Here is a 19,138-nt window from a genome sequence, read left to right on the forward strand (position 1 = left end):
GGCTACCTGTGCCAACCAACTTTCTAAATTGTGGTATGTTTATAGCGTGTGCCGGTCCACGTTGTCTGGGCCACGTCTGGACGCAGTTATTCTGTGTAAAGTTACCTTTGATTCAGCCTGGGGATTGCGCACTGTCACTTCTAACCACGGTACATGTTTAGCCCAGATTCTTGTACTGCAGGCTCAGATTTTAATTCCAGCAATTAATTTTCTAGGTGAGCACACCGCCTCTGCTGTTTTGTTTTGTTTCACTGCCGTTTTGTTTAGCTTCATTGCTTTTGTTTTGTTTCACTGCTGTGTTTACTTTAGTTTTGCTTTGGGTTTTGGGGTTTCGCTTTGCTTTTTCAATATTTTGTACCTGTTCCTTCCACTGTACTGTTTTTCTGTTTTGCCTATTTTTAATGGATGTAGCTACTTTTAAACAATTTAAATCTATCTTTTAAAATAGAGAAAATAAAGATTGTGTAAATGATGGAACCTCGCTCTCTCTCCCTCACTGATATGCTTACCTGTGTGCCTTACATTTAGACTATATTTCCCTAAACTAGATTTGGGGTGGTGTTGTTGCAACAATCTATTACAATTTCCCGGAGTGTTAACCCCTCAGTCGCCACATTTGTAAAAATGTAAAAATCTGGTAAAGCGCCTTTAACACTACAATTTGACATCATGACACATTCACGGGTCAGTTGGGTAAATCAGTGTTTTCCTCACCGTACAATGGGCAGCATAGAAGTCTGAGGAGAGGAGTTGGATTTTCCGGTGTCTGAGCGGGTCCTTAAATCCACGGCGGTTAAATTCCTCGATTTATCTTTGGCATTTGAAATGTCCTTTACTTCACGCTCACCAACATTTGACCTGGAGAAGCAAAATGTTCAGCAATATCTATGGATTTCACAATGACAAACTATTAGGACTGTTAAAAATGGACACTTGAATAGTTTTAGGGAGCTTTAAAGGTGCAACTGTGTAACTTCTTGGTTGAGGGTCTGGCACCTGTTTGTTTCTGTGAATGTGTCATTGCTCTGCCTGGAATGTTCCACAGTATGACATTACATAGATCTACTTTGCATTTATTCAATTACAGGTGGTTTTACTGCTGAAAAATACTTAAAAAAAACAAAACACAGGCATTCTGACTGAGCGTGGTAACTTGGTCTGATTTGGTCTCCGTGAAGATAGAAAGGTATAATGTCATACTGTGAAACATTCCAGACAAAGCAATAACATCACCATAGAGACAAGCATCTGACAGACCCTACACAAGAAAAGTTACACAATGCACCTTTTATGTCCTTTCTTGTAGTTTTCTGTCTGGTTATCTCTATAATAGACTTAGAGACTTAGATAAGTTAAAGGGAATGAAAAAAAGTTTCCGCAGTTAGAACAAGCCCCAGAGTCTAAACATGGCCGCCCATTCAAGTCAGTGGGCAGAGCTTCAATGGCACATGCCTCCAGATTAGTCTAGCCTGGTTTGGTACTTCCAGTGGCTCTCTGCCCATTGAACATGCGCAGTAGTGCTCTTTTCTCATGCAGCACCCTGTGAACAATTTGATCATTCAGAGAGAGAGGCGCTAGAGTGGAGGTGGAGCTAACCACTAAAAAGCTGTTTTTAAGATAACTGAAACATTTTTTTCTCAGCTCAAAATCTATGATCTAAAAATACGTAAAAAAAAAAAAAAAGTCTTTATAAAAGGGGGGTCTTTTTAAAATCAGTTACCTCACAGCCTTAACTAGGCTGCATGCTCCAACTGAACCACTTCTTGGGCTTGTGTACAGCTGTGTCTAAGGCTGCGTCCACACGACAAAGCGCCTGGATTTTTTCTTTACGGGTTGAAAAAAATTTGCGTCCATACACATGCCGGATCAATAAGTATTCATGTCCACATGACAACGGAGCACTGAGTGAAAACGATGTAATACATCTGCCACACCTGTATGTGGTGCTGTGTCTGGATGCAGATCGTTTCTGATACAGTGATATAGTGATACTGTGATACTGTGATACGTGGATTCGTTTCAGTGGAGACATAGTCTTTGTTATTGATCCGTGTGCATAATCTGTGCTGCGTGTTGTTAGCATTAGCGCTAGCAGCGTGTCTCGGTTTCTGGGCGACAGGAGCGGCCCAGTAGGCTACAAGTGTCCCATTTTGGCAACGCTCTTGCGATCTGTGGAGGCTAGTTCGAGAGCTGCAGGCTTCGCTGCATCGGAGGACCCTAGTGACGTCGTTTTCCAAAAGCTGTGGTTTACTCATCCACACAAAAACGCGACGCCGGTGTTCTCAGATTCTTCCACTCTGGAACCTGTTCTCAAAATACTCTATTTTTGCCCACCCAAAATGCTGGCTCTGTGTGGACGAAAGGCCAAAATGAATACAAACTTCTCCGTTTTGACCAAAAAACTTTGTCGTGTGGATGGCCCCTCACTTTCATGCATGCACTACTGACTGCATACAGCAGGGGCCAGTTATTGTTATTTTTTCTGATAATGTGTCTATAAAAATCACCACAAAATCCAGCCTTTTTGAAAACCGTAGGTGCCGTGTCAACCAAACACTGGCTCCAATTAACTTTACATGAGAAAATCCAGATTCGCTCCTGTTACTGATAGAGTGAGCTTCATTTGACTGGAGCCAAACACTATGGAGGACGTCATACTCTTTAGTCTACTTCTTTGGACAGTCTGGTTTAGATAGTTACATAGGATCATGTAGAGAGGGTTAATACAAACATTTTAAGACCAAAATGACGAGGCTCACAGCAGCAGTTTCAGAGTGAGGGATGACAATATTCCAATGTAAGTCAAAGGGAGCCAGGGTCAGAAGGAGCTGGAAGTGCCCACATATTTGTGTCCATTTCTGTATACAGCCTTTGGTTAGGTGAGTACCACATTAAAATGACAACACTACTTCTCTGCCCTGTACTTCTCATTTACCTGATTTCAAATGGAGCGTTGGTTGGGACTTGCAGAGTAGAGATCTGTTCCACTTGACAATACTCGTTTTCATCTTTGTAAATTACATGAGAGACAGATGAAGTTTGATTACCACAGACACCAGAGAAGCACTGCCAGAGACTTGGACCGCAATCTCTTGAACTGACTAGTGTACGAATCACGACCTGCAGAAAGAAAAAAAAAAAAATCTATTATAGGCTATAATTTAGAGCTGCAAAATAAATCATTATTGTATGTATTGAAATCACTCCAGTACCACTTTTTCCTCCACAAATAACAGAACTGTGGAACTGTGGAACACCGTGGAGACAAACACATGTCAGATCCTCCACCAGTGCAAGTTCGAGAGCACCTACTACACTACAGTATACGTAAGTATATACAGTATATATTGTTTTTCCTGATCGTCTGATAGGATTATGGTCATTTGATCCCTCCATTTGTTTCAGACAAAAACTTCACTTTTCAAAGCAACAATACTCCTGGCTCACCTGCATTACCTGATAGTAGCTCTACAATATTATGTTAAAATGATCTCATCATGAAACGCAAAACAGATCTGAGCAAGCAATTAAACACTGGAGTGAAATCAAACATAAGCTGTCAATTCCTTAAAGATGTTAATTCCTGAAGATTTTACAGTAAGGCTTTAAAGAAGACATTTAGTGCTTGTTTGTGCTCTATAATATAATCTTTGACACCCGTGGGTCATTGTGTTATAATGTGAACATTTTAAATCATACTTGATCTAAAACAATTGAATAAAAGAAATAAGTGCGCTGACTTCCGTGTTAGAAAACTGTAGTGCCCAGTGGGAGCTGATGTTGGCGTAAACGTCATGACAACAAAGCGCTGCATGCTGTGGGCCCCTCCTATGGATAGCTGCACATTACACTAGAGCAGAGCAACTTTTACATTTGGACCAAAGTGACTACGCTACGCCGCTGAATTCTAAGGCTATGTTCAAACTGCAGCCTAAAGTGACCCAAATCAGATTTTTTTCTCTCCATGTAACGCAAATCTGATCTTTTAACGAATGCGACAAATGCGACCAAGGGAACTTGGATATGTGCTCCTAAAACTGAGACATATCCAATCTTTTGCAATGGAACTTTAGTCTGAACGGCCAGGGAGCATTCATCCCACCTACACGTCAGGCTCAGAGTCAAGTCAGTGGAGGGAAAGCGAGGTTAGTGAGTTAATTAATATTTGGGGGGATCGCTGTATTCAGGCCAAATTGGAGGGGTCTTATTGGAACCGGGTGGTTTCTGAAATGATTGCCAAAGAAATGTGGCTACCTCCAGTGTTAACAAAAAAGAAAGAGCTTGCGAGCCAAATACAAGGATCGTGGTCGTGGACGTGTAACTTGTCCATTTTACAAATAACTGGACTGTATTTTGGGAAACAAGCCCAGCGTTTAGGCTACTTCCTTAAACACTGAACACGCTCCCTGTGTGTGATAATTGGAAATGTGAACGACCTCGCAAAAAAATCAGATTTCACAAAAAAATCAGAATTGAGCATTAAGCCCTACAGTCTGGACGCAGCCTAAGTGTATCATTAAGAAAATAAACAGAGAGACAAAGTAAGTACGTCACAGTGGGCATATTCCAGTGGAGATGAAAATGGCGGGTAGATCGTCAACATTGCATCTTGAAAATAAGCGATTAAAGATCACTCAAACATGCCCCAATCACTCCAAATACAACTTTGAGAGGGTAAATGATGGAACATGGTTAAAAGCTTTAAAAAGTTAATTTTGTATAATAGGTTAAGCTGACTTATATTGGTTTAGCACCTCCAAAAAACTTGGTAAAACATGCCGTCTACTGTGAATAGTGTCACCTCTCCACAGAGCTGAGCTGTAATTTGGCACACCATTGGCATCACCTGCTTGTCTCCATGTACACTGATAAGTTTAATGTCATACTGTGGAATAAGACATCTCCAAGTGGCAGAAAAGTTACATGATGCCAAATTCACTTTGAGAACTACCAGTGATTATTAATGAAAACTTACCTCCATAGATCCATCCGAGTTCTTTGTTTTTGGATAGAAACTTGAGACGATTGCCAGAGTCTCAGAAGAGGAAGAGTGGATAAAAGACAAGAAAACCAAGAAACAAAACAACAACATGATCTCAACAAATTATAGAAAAAACTGACAATCAAAATTGGTACATACTGGGCCAATCTAGCAATGGTTAGTTTAATATATCAAGTCTTGGCACAACTTTTATTCCTATTGTTTAGGGGAAAAACTAGTCTAAAGTTTGGTATTACAAAGGTAAAATCAAAAAAGTACAGACTTCTGCCAAGGCACTAGTTCTATCTTGCAACAATAAAGGTGTTGTGCCCAGACTACTGCATACATTAAGAAATATATCTATATATTGTTCTAAGAGCTACTCTAAAAGCCTAATGAGGAATATCTTCAATAAATATTGAAAGGTCTCAAAAAATAAAGTTGCTGAACAAAAATAGCATTAAGAAAAAAAAAAAAAAAACTGTAGAAAACTAAATCCCATACATCAAAATTGTCTCTAAAACCATTGTCACGTCCTGTTGTTCCTTCCAGAAAATCAGGAAATTAAAATGAAAATGTTCTCCTTTCTTAGGTTTTTGTTGCTGGTTTATGGCTCCTCTTTGGAAAACCCAGGCTTCAGTGTCCCTTTTTAAATCAACAAAGCGGATAATGCATCTTTATGTCATCGTTTGAAAAGAGATACTCAAGACATTTTTTCCCACACTGTGTTCTTCTGTAAGTGCTCAAGTTTCAGATGTTATCATAAAACTGTACTGGCTCAACCAATTCAATCCAAACCAAAACCAGTACTAAAACAGGACTTAATCAGGAGGACTAAACCAGGACTAAACCAGGACTGAACTAAGATTAGCCAAATACTACATAACGATTTAATCAGGATGACTAAATTGAATCAGGATTAATCAAGAACTAAATAAGGAGTTAACTAAAAGGAATGAATCAGGACTAAAGCAAGACTGAACTAGGATTACCCAAGAACAAAAAAATTATTTAAAGCAAACTTTTCTTTTCAGATCAAGCTTCAGTACTTCTCACAGTCCTCTTTCTCCAGTTGTAGACCTTTGTTCTTCTGACTTAATGCTTCTGCTTATTGAAGAATCTAACAAAGACAGAGAAGTTGTACAAAAGGAGATTGCTGAAGTAAGGAGAACAATAAAAGAAGGTCAAACACAGTTTAGAAGTGACCATTTGGAGGAGAAACTCACTTTGGACATGGAGAAATATACACAAAATCTGAAACAGTATAAGATCAAAAGCTACAGAGGGATGAAACTGATTATAAAGAGGGAAAGGTCTACAACTGGAGAAAGAGGACTGTGAGAAGTACTGAAGCTGGATCACCAAATCAGACAAAACCTAGAAAAGTCTCATTCAACTTTACAAGTAGTGAGGAAGAAGATTATACTTCCTCTTCTGCAACTTCCTCACAGGATTTTTTAGCACTAAGAGACAATCTACCCCATCCTACAAAACCTATGAGAGGAAGGGAACGCAAAACAAGACGGGACAGAAGAAGAGGAGAACGCGAAGGGGGAGGAAGAAACCCAGAACCCAGAAACACCCGGAGCAGAACCAGATACATGCAGTAATCAACATCTCCAATTGTCCTCTATCATATGACAGTGTCCAGCTTCTGTCTAAGGGATTATCATTCGCCCCTACTTACTCTGCTCAGGAATTTGATACTAAAATTGATTTATTTCGATTCTACAGAAGTTTGCACCTAAAGACATGGTATAGACTGAATCCTGCAATCACTTCTTCGAACTCAGGTCAGACGGCCTTAAGACTCCCTTTTAAACCTAAGTCTACTTTTTGCCCTGTAGTACAGAATGCCACATTAAATACATTTGCAAAAAAAGTTAACTTTGAGATTGATAAATTGTTTAGTAACCAAAGAAAACCCACTACCTCTAATATTTCATTTAAAGAAAAATGTGCTTTGGAAGAGCTTTCAAAAAATGATAATATTGTTATTAAAAAGGCAGACAAAGGTGGAGCTGTAGTGTTGTGGGATAAAGACATGTATGTAAAAGAGGCTTATCGCCAACTCAACAACGAAGAATTTTATAATTGTCTTACATATAATCCCACAGATGATCTAAAAGTAGAGTTAAAACAGATCCTTACTGAGGCACTGGAGAAGAACTGGCTCTCTGAATTAGAAGTGAAATTTCTTTTGAATGAGCACCCTAGGATGGCATCGTTTTATATGCTGCCTAAAGTTCACAAGTGCCTCACTAACCCTCCTGGTCGACCAGTCATATCGGGCAATGATAGTCTTACAGAACCGATTTCTAAATACATAGACTATTTCATCAAACCTTACTTGCCTTCCCTCCCAGCTTATATCCAGGACACATCTGACGTCCTTTTAAAAATCAAGCAACTAAAAAACATAGGCCCAGAGTCCTTTTTAGCCACTATGGATGTTGAATCCCTTTATACAAATATTGAACACAAAGAGGGATTGGCAGCTTTGGGGTTCTATCTGAATAACCGCCCTACTAATACAATGCCACCAAATGAGTTTTGAATCAAACTCACAAATTGGACATTGAACAACAATATTTTTGTATTTGAAGATAAAATTTTCAGACAAGTAAAAGGTTGTGCTATGGGTGCCTGTTATAGCCCATCATATGCAGGCCTGTACCTGGGTAAATGGGAACATGATTTTATCTTTAATACTGAAAGAAATAAGTTTCACAATTCTATTGTTTGGTGGGGACGGTATATTGATGACATATGTCTGTTTTGGTCTGGATCAGAGACAGAGCTAAAAGAATTTCATTATTTTTTAAATAGCATCAATCCTAATATAAGACTGTCTTTGGAGTATAGCCAGGAAAAAGTGAATTTCTTGGATACTACAATTTATAAGGACAATGAAGGAAATTTACACACTACTTTGTTTCGAAAACCTACAGACAGAAATACAGTTCTACATGGTAAAAGCTGTCATCCAAAGCGGCTTAAGGAAAATATCCCGTATGGACAAATGCAGCGTGCGCGGAGAATTTGTGATCAAGATTGTGATTTTGAAATAAAATCATGTGAGATGATGGACAGATTCCAAGATCGGGGATATAAGAAAGAGACCCTCCTAAAAGCTTACCATCGGGCAACAGTTGCCCCCACTGCACAAACGTATGTCAAACCAAGTCATTTCTGGACTATTGTTCACAAAAAGAATAATATAAAATAAAACAATAAAACATTTTATCAACTGCAAAACAACTTTTGTTATTTACAGACTTGTTTGCCCTACTTGTAAGGTGTTCTATGTAGGGATGACAAAAAGACGCCTACAAGAGCGCTTGGCTGAGCATAGATATGCTATCCGCACAGCCAATACCAATTATCCTATGGCCAGACACTTTTTGGACTTCCATGACAGTAACCCATCGAATCTACAGATACAAGGAATTGACCATATACCAGACTCGTTACGAAAAGGAAATCGGATTGCACAACTCAAACAATGTGAAACGTATTGGATCTTTAAATTGCAGGCAACAAAATATCCTGGGCTTAATGATGATTTGAACTTCTCTGTGTTTTTATAACTGCGTGGCATTTTTTATACTGCATGGTATATTTTGTATATATTTTATTTATTTTATTTTTTTGTAAATATTTCGTTTTTATATTCTCTATGATGTTCCACTGTTTTTAACACTGCCATCTTGTGGTGTTATCAGGTGGTGTCCACAGGTGAGTCTCCACTCCTCCTCTTCCAGGTGGAGCAGCCCTATTGGTGGGTTTTTTGTATTTAATTCACATGATTTGCTCTCAGTTCTGTTTGTCCCCTGAGGAAAGCCATAGGCTGAAACGCGTCGGGATTTTTTAATTTGTCCATTAAGACATGCCGTAAACTAATAAAGGCATTTTATTTTGAACCAGTGAGTGCCTTGGTTTTTTTGCATCTTTATCTATAAGTGGTGCCGACTCCTTGTTGTGATTGACATTTATGGCGACGTCAGCTCCCACTGGACTCCACAGTTTTCTAACGCGCACTTATTTCTTTTATTAAGCCTTTTCAGATGAATATTGTGATTTTAATGTCCAAATTAGAACATAATGATCCATGTCCAGCCAGGTATGAACCAGGACTCAAGTAGGACTATAAACAAGAACCTAATAGGGAAAATTTAACATAGATTAAATCGGGGTAAATAAGGAAGAAACCATGACTGAACCAGAGCTAAACCAGAACTAAACCAGGACTGAATTAGAACTACAACAGACACACATTTATTTATTATGATTATTTTTTAATTAGTTTTAAAAGACAAACCAACATGCACCACACATCAACACCTGACCATTAACATCACCAACACAGCTTTAGGTATCAATCAAACTTCAACATTCTACAATCTGAACACTACCCATTAAATATTATTGACCTATGGAATTTCTGTTGTCATCTGAAACACAGCAGTTAGACATTTGGACACCCCCCCCTTGGTGGTGACTCTGCGGTGGGTATGGCTTGAATGACGTTGCTCAGTCTCACGGAGATGTCTGAAGGCAGCTTGTTTTTCTCCAGCTCCATTCTGATCTGTAGACACAAAAAAATCCATCCAAAATGCAGAGACATTCCTCGCTAGGTTGCAAGGTAACAGTTATGGAACTACCTCTACGTACGTCTGCAATCTGTGTCCAACCGGGAAGTAAAATTATAAACTTCACTACACAAGGAAATATTAGGCAAGATTTTTAAATGTGAAATGAGTAGTCGGACCCACCTGTCCAAGCAGAGCTGTCCTCATAGCTTCATCAGAAAGAAGAGCGGAAGAGGACATCCATACTACAGGGATTAAAATGACAGAATGAAGTCTTGAAGCTTTTGAACATCCGGAAAACTGAATCAATGAGGTTTACAATGCAACACAACTGCTGTAATGTTGTAATTTATGATTGAAAAAACTGTTTCACTAAATTGCACCAAAGAGAAAATAATTGTGAACTAGATAAATGCTAGTGAAGATAGTGTTTTGATGACAACTAAAATGTAAGACCAAATTTTGGATAATTATATCTGTATAATTGATATGAACTTGTACAGAACTAGATAAATAGCTAGAATAAATAAATAGAATAACTAACTACTACATAAAATTGAGTATTGTGAGCTTTAAGCCATGTTATAATGTTGTTACTTCATCAAAAACATTCCTAAAGTTGTGTTTTGTTTCATTCACACATGTTTGAGTAACTCTTTATTAGTTTGTCTACATCTCCAAAGTTCACAATGCTCTGTTCCACCATGCGATGTCATGAGTTAAAGAGCCCATCTCATGCAAAATCAACTTTTCAGAGCTTTCTACCTTCTAAGAGTGATGTGTGGCCTTGTATATGCCGCCCAAGTGGTTTTTAGATTGATTCTGTGTTTTTTTTTTTAACAAATTGCAGTGTATTTCTGTCACCCTCCCATGTGACAACGAACTAAATCTGCTACAATGATGACATCGCCAGATACACCTATGACACTTTTGATGTAGCAGAAAGCGCTTCGCACCTGCCCCCCTCCCCCACTCCACCAACGCCACCCCGCCTGCACCCACTCACACACAGTCCTGCGTCGGCACCCTACAGGTCTGCTGTTCTTCTTATTTATCTTTATTTTGTGCTTCAAACACGCTTTTTGTAACCATGTCCTCATGGGAAAAAGTGCGTATTTGACTGCAATGGCAAGTCGAAATGATTTGTCAAGCCGACAGAAAAAGTAAGGCATGTTAGGTGACTAGAGTTTATTTCTGGGAACACAGACAAAAAGGTCCCCAAGAATATTTTTGTTTACGAGCGACACTTCACCGAAGACCGAACTGCAGATATTTTAAAACTGGACTTACAACGAAGCAGAAGCGACACTTTGGGAAAGGATGCTGTTCCCACGATACCAGGGTCCAGTGATGGCGATCCTTGATCTGTAAGTTTACCGCGAGTAAACCGCTGTAGAGAACTAAAAGCAAACTGCAGCATTTATTTTTGAAGATTTTCTGACATATAATTTCAGTCTGCATGTCATCTCCCTTGTTCTACCTGTTTTAGTTTGACAAACATCACATAGTCCTACGATATTACATTGATACTAACAACAGACTTAGGGCATCATTTTATTCTAGTGAGTTGCCTTCAATGCTTCTGCATGAGAACAAAATGGTGATTACACCTCAGTCATTACAACCACTGATGTTTAGCGGTCGCCTGTACAGATTATGACGACCTCATTTTATTGTGCTTGTATATGTGCAGAAGATACAATGTGAAAAGAGTTATTTTTCATGAGATGGGCCCTTTAAGTTAGTTAAGCTTACACAGCTTAAAATAATGTAAAAAAACACTCCAACTGATGTAGTGGCAATAGAAATTTTATAGATAATATTGCTTTTACTATTCTGGATGAGTGAAAAATGAACTTACATGATATATTAGCAAACTTAGTCTTACCTTTAAATGTTTGGACTTCTTTTATCTCTGAAAAATAAATTAAACATACTGTATTATTGTTTATTGAAGTAAAGTGAATTGTGAATTTTGAATCAGGGACAGTTTTTATTGTTATTTTGACTGAACAAGACAGAAGAGGGCAGGATGCAGAAAGGACGACCCTTTGTCACCACTACTATTTAATATGCACATAAAAGAGAGATGATTTTAAGGAAGTTAATTTAATTCTCTTACTTTTTTTAACATTAAGAACGACACAACGAAGGCTTGAGGTAAACTTGGACATCCTAAAACAAGAAACACATACATTATAGCTGTTAGATGCTTGTGATGTTAAGGTAACTTGAGAACACACTTTTGAGTTTCACTTAAAATCCAAGTAAATAGTAAATAATATCATACATTCAAAATCAACACTTTACAGTCTGAACATAGAGTGTATAAAGAAGTGGACTAAGTGAGTGTGCTGTCATCCATAGCATTCGGCTCCAGCCAAATGAAGCTCACTGTGGCCCCATCCACATTAGTACATATTCGAGTCGTTTTCGTTGTGGATGTAGTGTTCATCCACACTAATCCGATTGAAAATGGTTCCAGAGATGGAATGATCTAGTGCTGCCAGCTCCCACGAATCCATCTGAGTACAGATCTGATCCGGCACTGTGTGGACGCCTGAAAACACTGATACGCTTTGATATGTCTATGCGCCGCAAAGTAATTCACCACCAAAATGCTAAGAGGCTAGAATATGTCCATTCATATATACAGTTTGTGTGTGTGACCTGCAGACGTATAATCTCTGAAAATCTTAACATGAACCATCTCCAACGTGACAGAAGCACAGAACAGACTTACCATTAGCAGAACACCCCTCTGTCACAGAAACAACAGAAGGATGTTCTTCTGTTGGACTGAGTCATGTCCTTTAGTCTGACAGAAGCTGAACTGCATCAGCGCACACTAGCGAGCTGTTTTTTGAGTGCTCAGTTTATGCAAATTAGCCATGTGGTTTTAAGTTTTGTTTCTGTAAAACGTAAACAAATATGCACAAAGTTATGTGAAAAGGGAAGGCTTGCGGACACAGAAACGACCTGTCTGGATGCAAACCGTTTCAGATATGGTGATAGGGTGATTCATTTCAGTGTAAACATAGTCTGAGGTTATGGGGCGAATTTGGAGCCGAGTTCCACATTTGGAATTCCGACCGCAAGCATCATAGCAACCAAATAGCCAGTCCAAAGCGAGGCTGTTGAATGTAGCGTCTCTTCCTGAATGCACCACTTGTGTGTTTGTCTTTTAATGTTTACATTTTGATTTATGGACATAATAGTGTACCGGAAAACACATACATTTTTCATTTCTGCAGTGAGTACAGAAACCCACAGAAAAACTGCTGTAAACTTTGAGGATTTGTGTCCATTCAGGTGTGCATTGACCTTAACAGGGGCGTCGAACTGGAGGGTAAAGGACAAGTGTTTATCCAGGGCCCAGGGCAGAGAGGGTCCCTTACAAAGTTAGACAACATGTAGTGTAGGCCCACCAAAATGATTTGTACCTATTCCCCAAAATTTGGTGCTACACCCCTGTGCCTTAATATGAACATTTCCTTTGTATTTGTTAATGTATATTGTGCAGCACTTTGGAAAGTGTTTAGTTTACAAAATGTACTATAGAAATAAAGTGAGTTGGCTAAAGGTACTAACATGAAAGTGGCCCGGACGTTGAAGCAGACTGGATGGCTCTGTCCCTCCTCTGAGGCCACTGGAGTCCAGCTCAAAACATACTGTCCTCCAGAGCCTGCCTTAGTCATCCTGGAGGGTCCACTGAACACAAGCTCTGAAACCCTCAAATCAGAGAAAGAGAATCACACAATTTTATTTTATATTTAAACCAACACCTCTTATGTCAGCATTAGACACTGCCTTTGTTGCTGTTTTGATGAAGAACACACATCCTGTATTATTTCCTTTTCTTTTTTCCATGTTTAAAGTGGAAATTTTTTCTGTTTACTTCATTTTTTCGACATTTTTGTGCAAACTAGGTAAATGTGCTGCTTTCTAGACAAACACACCTAAATCTAGGTTTGTGCTGGCTTCACTGGTCTCTGCAATTTCCAGTACTTGGTGACATCACACAGAACACCATCGAAGTTTGAAGTGTGGATAATATTGTGAAAAGTATAAACAATCTGACAATTTGACATTAAAACTAATATCAAAATGACATATTTCTTTGAACAAGTATCAATATTACTAAAAAAAAAATGTACACACCCATGGACCACTATTGAACATACCTGGACCACTCAGGGATTACACAGATAAGACCACATGGGAATAGAAAAGAAAGTACTACCATTTAATGTTGAAAATGAAATTCTAGTGTCTAAATAAAGAGTGTTCATGTTTAGTTTTTTTAGTATTATAATGGTATCTGAATTTGTACTGAGTATTAAGTCTATTCTTTAGTATCAAAAGTTTTTAGTATCATGGCAACATAAATCAATACATTGGCCATTTGGGAGAAGTGTCTTGCTTACGGACACAAGTTTTCGCTAAAGCCACTGCTGTCCCACTACGGCATCTGGTATTCACAGCAGTCTCACAAAGCTGAAGAGATGGAGTCCTCTCAAAGTGATATGACTAATCTTATACAGTCGTCCCTTGCTATATCGCGGGTCACCTTTCGTGGTCTCGCTGTTTCATGGATTTTTTAAATAGTTTTTTATAACAGCATATGAACACGTATTGTGTTCTTCCCCCTGTGTCCTGATTGGCTAAGAGAATGTAGACCATTGTCAATCAGTCTCCTCCATGCCGTGTCTCCTGTACAGTACAGAATGTGTTCAGCCAAATTTACATAAATGTTTGATTGGTAGCAGTGTGATTCTGAAATGCTGCGTGATCGGACAATTGCTATGTTTGTCTCTGTGAGGTGCGAAGCTCTCCGTTGGTCCTTTCTCCTGCCTTTACCTCTGAGCCTGTCCCGACAGTGAGTCCTGGTTCAGTTCTGGTTTAGTCCTAGTTCAGTCCTGGTTTAGTCCTCCTCTTCAGTCCTGGAATCAGTCCTAGGATAGTAGTGGGTTAGTCCTGGTTTAGTCTTGGTTCAGTCTGTGGCGTAGGCAGCGCAAAAGTTTGATATATCTCAGGTTAAAGGGCGGGTGTGGTGCTGTACTGTGCAAGTACAGGTCTTCAAAAATGGACCCGTGCAGGACTCTGTGCTTTATTATGGAATAAATTAATCTTCAGTTCATTACATAAAGAAGGAGGAAAATAACAAAAGGATGACAGCAGCAGTAAGTTTTAAGAAGGATGCAAAAAGGGTTAACTGTCCTGTCCTGAGAAAAGTGTATAAAGTGTGTGGTGAGGGGTTTTACAGCCTTAAAACAGATATAATAATTGTAAAATATAAAGTTGACTACTTCACGGATTACCCCCGGAGTAAACGAGGGACCACTGTACTTTCTAACCTGCAAAAACGGTATGCCTTTGTCTGTGATTGGTGGATTGCTTTCAGACTCTTGTTCTGATTGGCTACTGTGATTAAACCGTTTCCCATTCCAAGGTGCTGCTGCTTGTGTTGTGACTTACGTGGACTCGCTGGCTTTAGCCTCGATGTGGATGTACAAAGTCTCTTCGACCTGCACGCTGATCTGAGCCCCGTGTGTGGGAGTTGGTGTCACAAATAAGGGCAAGTACAGGCCCAAGGAGCAGGATGGAGCAGCAGGCTCCACTAGAAAAAAATCACAAATGATTATTAAACCCGTGTATTTTTGGTAATGCAAGAGAAATACAAGGGGAAGTTAACAAAGCATTTACACAGCAAGAAAACCCCATGTAGGTTAACCTTTTCTACAATAATATCTTACCGCCACCAGGTATGGAGTGGATGAATAATGCACCAAACTGTAAAGCAACTTTGAGCGTCTGGAAAAGTGCTATTTAAGACTGACTACATTCTCCAGCTAAGATAGTTCTGACCAAGACTAACTCAAGATCCACGGCATCAAACACAAGAGGAGCTGAGAATCAAATATACTTTATATATACCTATATTAAAAATGCTTAAAAAGAAATACCTGTAAATAAAAACTGGACAGGGATTTTGCTGATGCTCATGGTGGGGTCTTTCACTTCCTGTTGTCCGTTGGTGTTTGTCAGAATGATTTGAGTCTGGGGGTAGTCCTCCATCACCATCTGCACGGCGTATCGGCCCTGACTGCTCTGACTCGCACTGAACGATACAGAGCAAGGCTGGGGCACAATCAATTCTGAAGGTTAATTCAAGTTTTCTGTAATCGTGTTAAAGGTCCTATATTACACAAAATGGACTCTTGTAAGCTTTAAAGGTGTATTGTGTAACTTTCGCTAAATGCTTTTCTCCATGGAGGTGTTATTGCTTTGTCTGGAATGTTTCTTTAAACTTTTCTATCTTCATGGAGACCAAACCAGACCAAGTTACAGGTCAGATCTGTGGAGAGGCGACCCCTCTCACAGTCAGAATGCCTGTTTTTCTTGGTAATTTTGAGTTATAAAACCACTTGTAATTGAACAAATGTAAAGCTGAGCTGTTTAATGTCATACTGTGGAACATTCCAGGCAGAGCAATGACATATCCATAGAAACAAGCAGGTGACCCCCAACCAAAAAGTTACATAGTGCACCTTATGCCATGTTATAATGTTGTTAGCTCCTTAAAAACATACCTGGAGTTGTGTTTCATTCACACGTGTTTGAGTAACCCTTTATCATTAGTCTGTCTACTAGTCTGTCTATTTCCAACGCTTAAAATGCTCTGTTCCACGTGGTGATGTCATGTAGTGGTAGTTTTCAAGTTAACAGGTAGATTTTACCTTTTGTTCAGCAGAGATTGGCAATTCCAGGACTGAAATTATCCAAATGATTCTAGTGAAGGTGCATGGAGTTTTAAAACACAGTGGAGCACTTCCTGTATTACCACTAGACATCACAAGGTGAAACAGAGCGATTTCTGTTTGAGAGAAGAACTCAGCCTAAATATTGGTTGTGAGTTGTGAGTTAAACTTGTGAATGAAACAAAACACACCTCTAGGTGTGTTTGTGATGAGGAAACAACATTACCGTATTTTCCGAGCTATTAGGCGCTCTGGATTATAAGGCGCACTGTCATTAAATGGTCTATTTTGGAACTTTTTTCACAAATAAACCGCACCGGACTTTAAAGGAAACACAACAGTTAGATGGCTCAGTCGGACTTTGTTTGGCGCGTTCACGGTGACTCTGGGCTTTGTTCAGTTGTGGCGTGTAAGGAGGGTGCTGTCTGGGACCGCTGGATTGTCGGCGTGTTCGCAGTGACTCAGTTGTTCAGTTGTGGCTCAGAAAGGCACATTTGACTTGCTGTTTTGGTTCGTTCCTCCGTTCCGTTCCTTGTCAGCGTTTAGTGATGAGTGTGGCTGTGGGTGTGTTTCGCTGTGCGGTCGCTGTCTGCTCCGTGTGTGTTTGCGTGTGCTGTGGGTGGTGCGACTTTGTAGTTTACTGAAGTCGTGCTGGGACACCCAAGTGGATCCGTGTATAGGGTGCTATGGATTGTGGGGTGTGTGTTCGTTTTTTGATGGGGTTAGAAGCTTAAGAGCGCACCCTTTAGTGCGGAAAATACGGTATATCATAGATCAGAAGATAGTGTAATATGGGTTCTTTAAAACATGTGCATAGACTCACTGCAGACAGACTGAGCACTGAGGGAGGGGTGCAATCTGCACACTCATTTAGATTTGATGAGCTCGTTGCAAATCTGCAGTGAACCAGGTCTCCGTCAGGATCAAAACTCAACAGATGGATGGGTCCCGGACAGTTCCAGGGTTGTCTGTGTTAGGAAGAGAATTTTATATTAAATAAAACATTTTCAAGCCCAAAGACTTTACTTGACAGGAAACTGAAACATGAAATAGAGAGAGGGGAAAAGGTGGTACACTGAATATGTGCAACACCTTAGACCCTTGTGGATCAACAAAGTTTATCCAAGTACACCACCACAAAGCACAAGAATAGTGAATGTAAAGGTTTTATTCTCTATCTCTACATGTCAGTGTGGATGTACCCAAAGATGGGCTGGATGGTGGTCTGTGGACATCTGTTGGCTTGTCCAGTGTCAGAACGATTCCTCATGTCCACTAGAATAATGGCTTGAGCTGTGAACACTTCATTCACAATGGGGCTGCTCCAGTCGAATGGGGAGGATCTAAAATTAATTTAATTAACATTTAATTCTGTCCTGTGTTTTTTTTTTTTTTTTTTTTATAAAAATAACTCTTGTTACGACTTACTCCATTGTGAAAGGGCCATCTGAGGAAGGGTCCCGGGTCCAGACTGACTCCACTTGGCAAAAACCTCCCGACGACTTATCAATGGGAGTTACGATGTATGATATTGTCGCACAGCCGTCAGTAGGGCACCTGTTGTTGCTGTTAATACAGCTCACAGTGTTTGATTTATAGCGAAATACCATCTGTGAAAAAAGCAAAATGAAACCAATCATTGTTAGTCCTATTATGCCCACTCTTCCATTACTTCTAATAATAGAATAATCACTCCATGGTGCTGCTAACAAGACTCATTCAAAGGAATGTTTCTTGTAAAGAAAAACAGGCAAACATCTCCCTGAATCTACTGTATGTATTAAGTCCCTGCAGAACATGTGTATACATACCCTAACAGTTCCGTCTGAATTAGTCCCCACTCTGTAATAAGTCACGACCTTCCCTTGGTACTCAGAATGGCCCCAGCACAGAGGGACCACCAGCAGCAGTAGCAGAACAGGCTCCATGGGGACTGACACTCCTGTGAACCCTGACAACAGAACATATACAAAGAGAAGTCCGGGCAAGGATGTTTATTTAAATACATGAAAATGACTTGTGTATTTGCAATGCTATTATCATTTGCTATAGTCTCCTGTGCTCCTCTCCTCTGCTGCTACTCTTCTGCTCAAAGACGGACGTGTCCATCAGCATGCCTGTGTCCCCATATCAGATTCTCTGTGGTTGGGCAGGTTTTATATCATTTAGTCCAAGACAGTCTTGGACTGGATAGTAATTATTGTTTGATTTGAAGTTATTAAATGGTCACTCAATAGAACTGATTACAAGAAACAATATGACAATAGGCACATTGCCCCCAGTTCTGGGGGCCCATATTTTAAAAGTCACAAACCTTCCTGGCCCAAGTCAATAGACATTATTTGTAAATCACAAAATAAAGTTGGATTTGACCATTATTGAACATTAATGAAGATATTTTATTGTTGACTGAGTGATCGTGTCTCTGAACAATTAGTATTACTTACGTTTTAAACAATGAAAAACAGTAATTGAACCAGCAATATTGGAACAAAATAGTCACTAGCTCTCTCATGTGTCAGAAGTGTATATTGCACACCTACATGCAGATGTGACAAGGCGACCAAAAAAGAATCGCACACCCACATCAGAAAAAATTATATATAAGACTATTTGCTGTCTATCACCAATTATTTAAATATTTTATTTTACTTTAATTTACCCAGAGTTGGATTCATTTTCGGTGCACTTGCCCCGGCCTGACTTCACTTCAACTCCGCCTCTGATTAAAATCTCAAGCCAGTGTTCCTCCGCACCAGCAACCGGTCCACCCTAGTCTGCTCTGCCCGGGTTCAGCTCACTCT

General features: G+C 39.6%; 1 protein-coding gene across 1 annotated transcript; it reads right to left on the minus strand.

The window, feature by feature from the left end:
- Positions 1–723: 723 nt before the first annotated feature.
- LOC110163438 (uncharacterized) lies at positions 724–19,135 on the minus strand. The gene is made up of 14 exons (XM_055156495.1): positions 18,997–19,135; positions 18,146–18,285; positions 17,763–17,944; positions 17,537–17,677; positions 17,158–17,302; positions 15,540–15,714; positions 15,052–15,193; positions 13,165–13,305; positions 11,696–11,748; positions 11,462–11,488; positions 9,757–9,818; positions 9,415–9,569; positions 2,936–3,120; positions 724–858 (listed from the first exon to the last, which is right to left on the minus strand). Exons 1-12 carry the CDS (start codon positions 19,010–19,012, stop codon positions 9,450–9,452), a joined length of 1,344 nt encoding a protein of 447 aa, XP_055012470.1. The 5' UTR covers positions 19,013–19,135; the 3' UTR covers positions 724–858; positions 2,936–3,120; positions 9,415–9,449.
- Between the last annotated feature and the right edge of the window lie 3 nt (positions 19,136–19,138).

This window comes from Boleophthalmus pectinirostris, unplaced genomic scaffold, assembly GCF_026225935.1.
Source record: "Boleophthalmus pectinirostris isolate CB_2022bp ecotype Guang Dong unplaced genomic scaffold, ASM2622593v1 HiC_scaffold_20, whole genome shotgun sequence".
Lineage (NCBI taxonomy): Eukaryota > Metazoa > Chordata > Actinopteri > Gobiiformes > Gobiidae > Boleophthalmus > Boleophthalmus pectinirostris.

Coding starts and splice junctions, on each gene's coding strand:
- LOC110163438 (XM_055156495.1), bottom strand. Junction 15,715..17,157: donor CAGTGCTCAGTCTGTCTGCA/GTGAGTCTATGC, acceptor ATTGTGCCCCAG/CCTTGCTCTGTATCGTTCAG. Junction 13,306..15,051: donor GCTAAAGCCAGCGAGTCCAC/GTAAGTCACAAC, acceptor CTCTGATTTGAG/GGTTTCAGAGCTTGTGTTCA.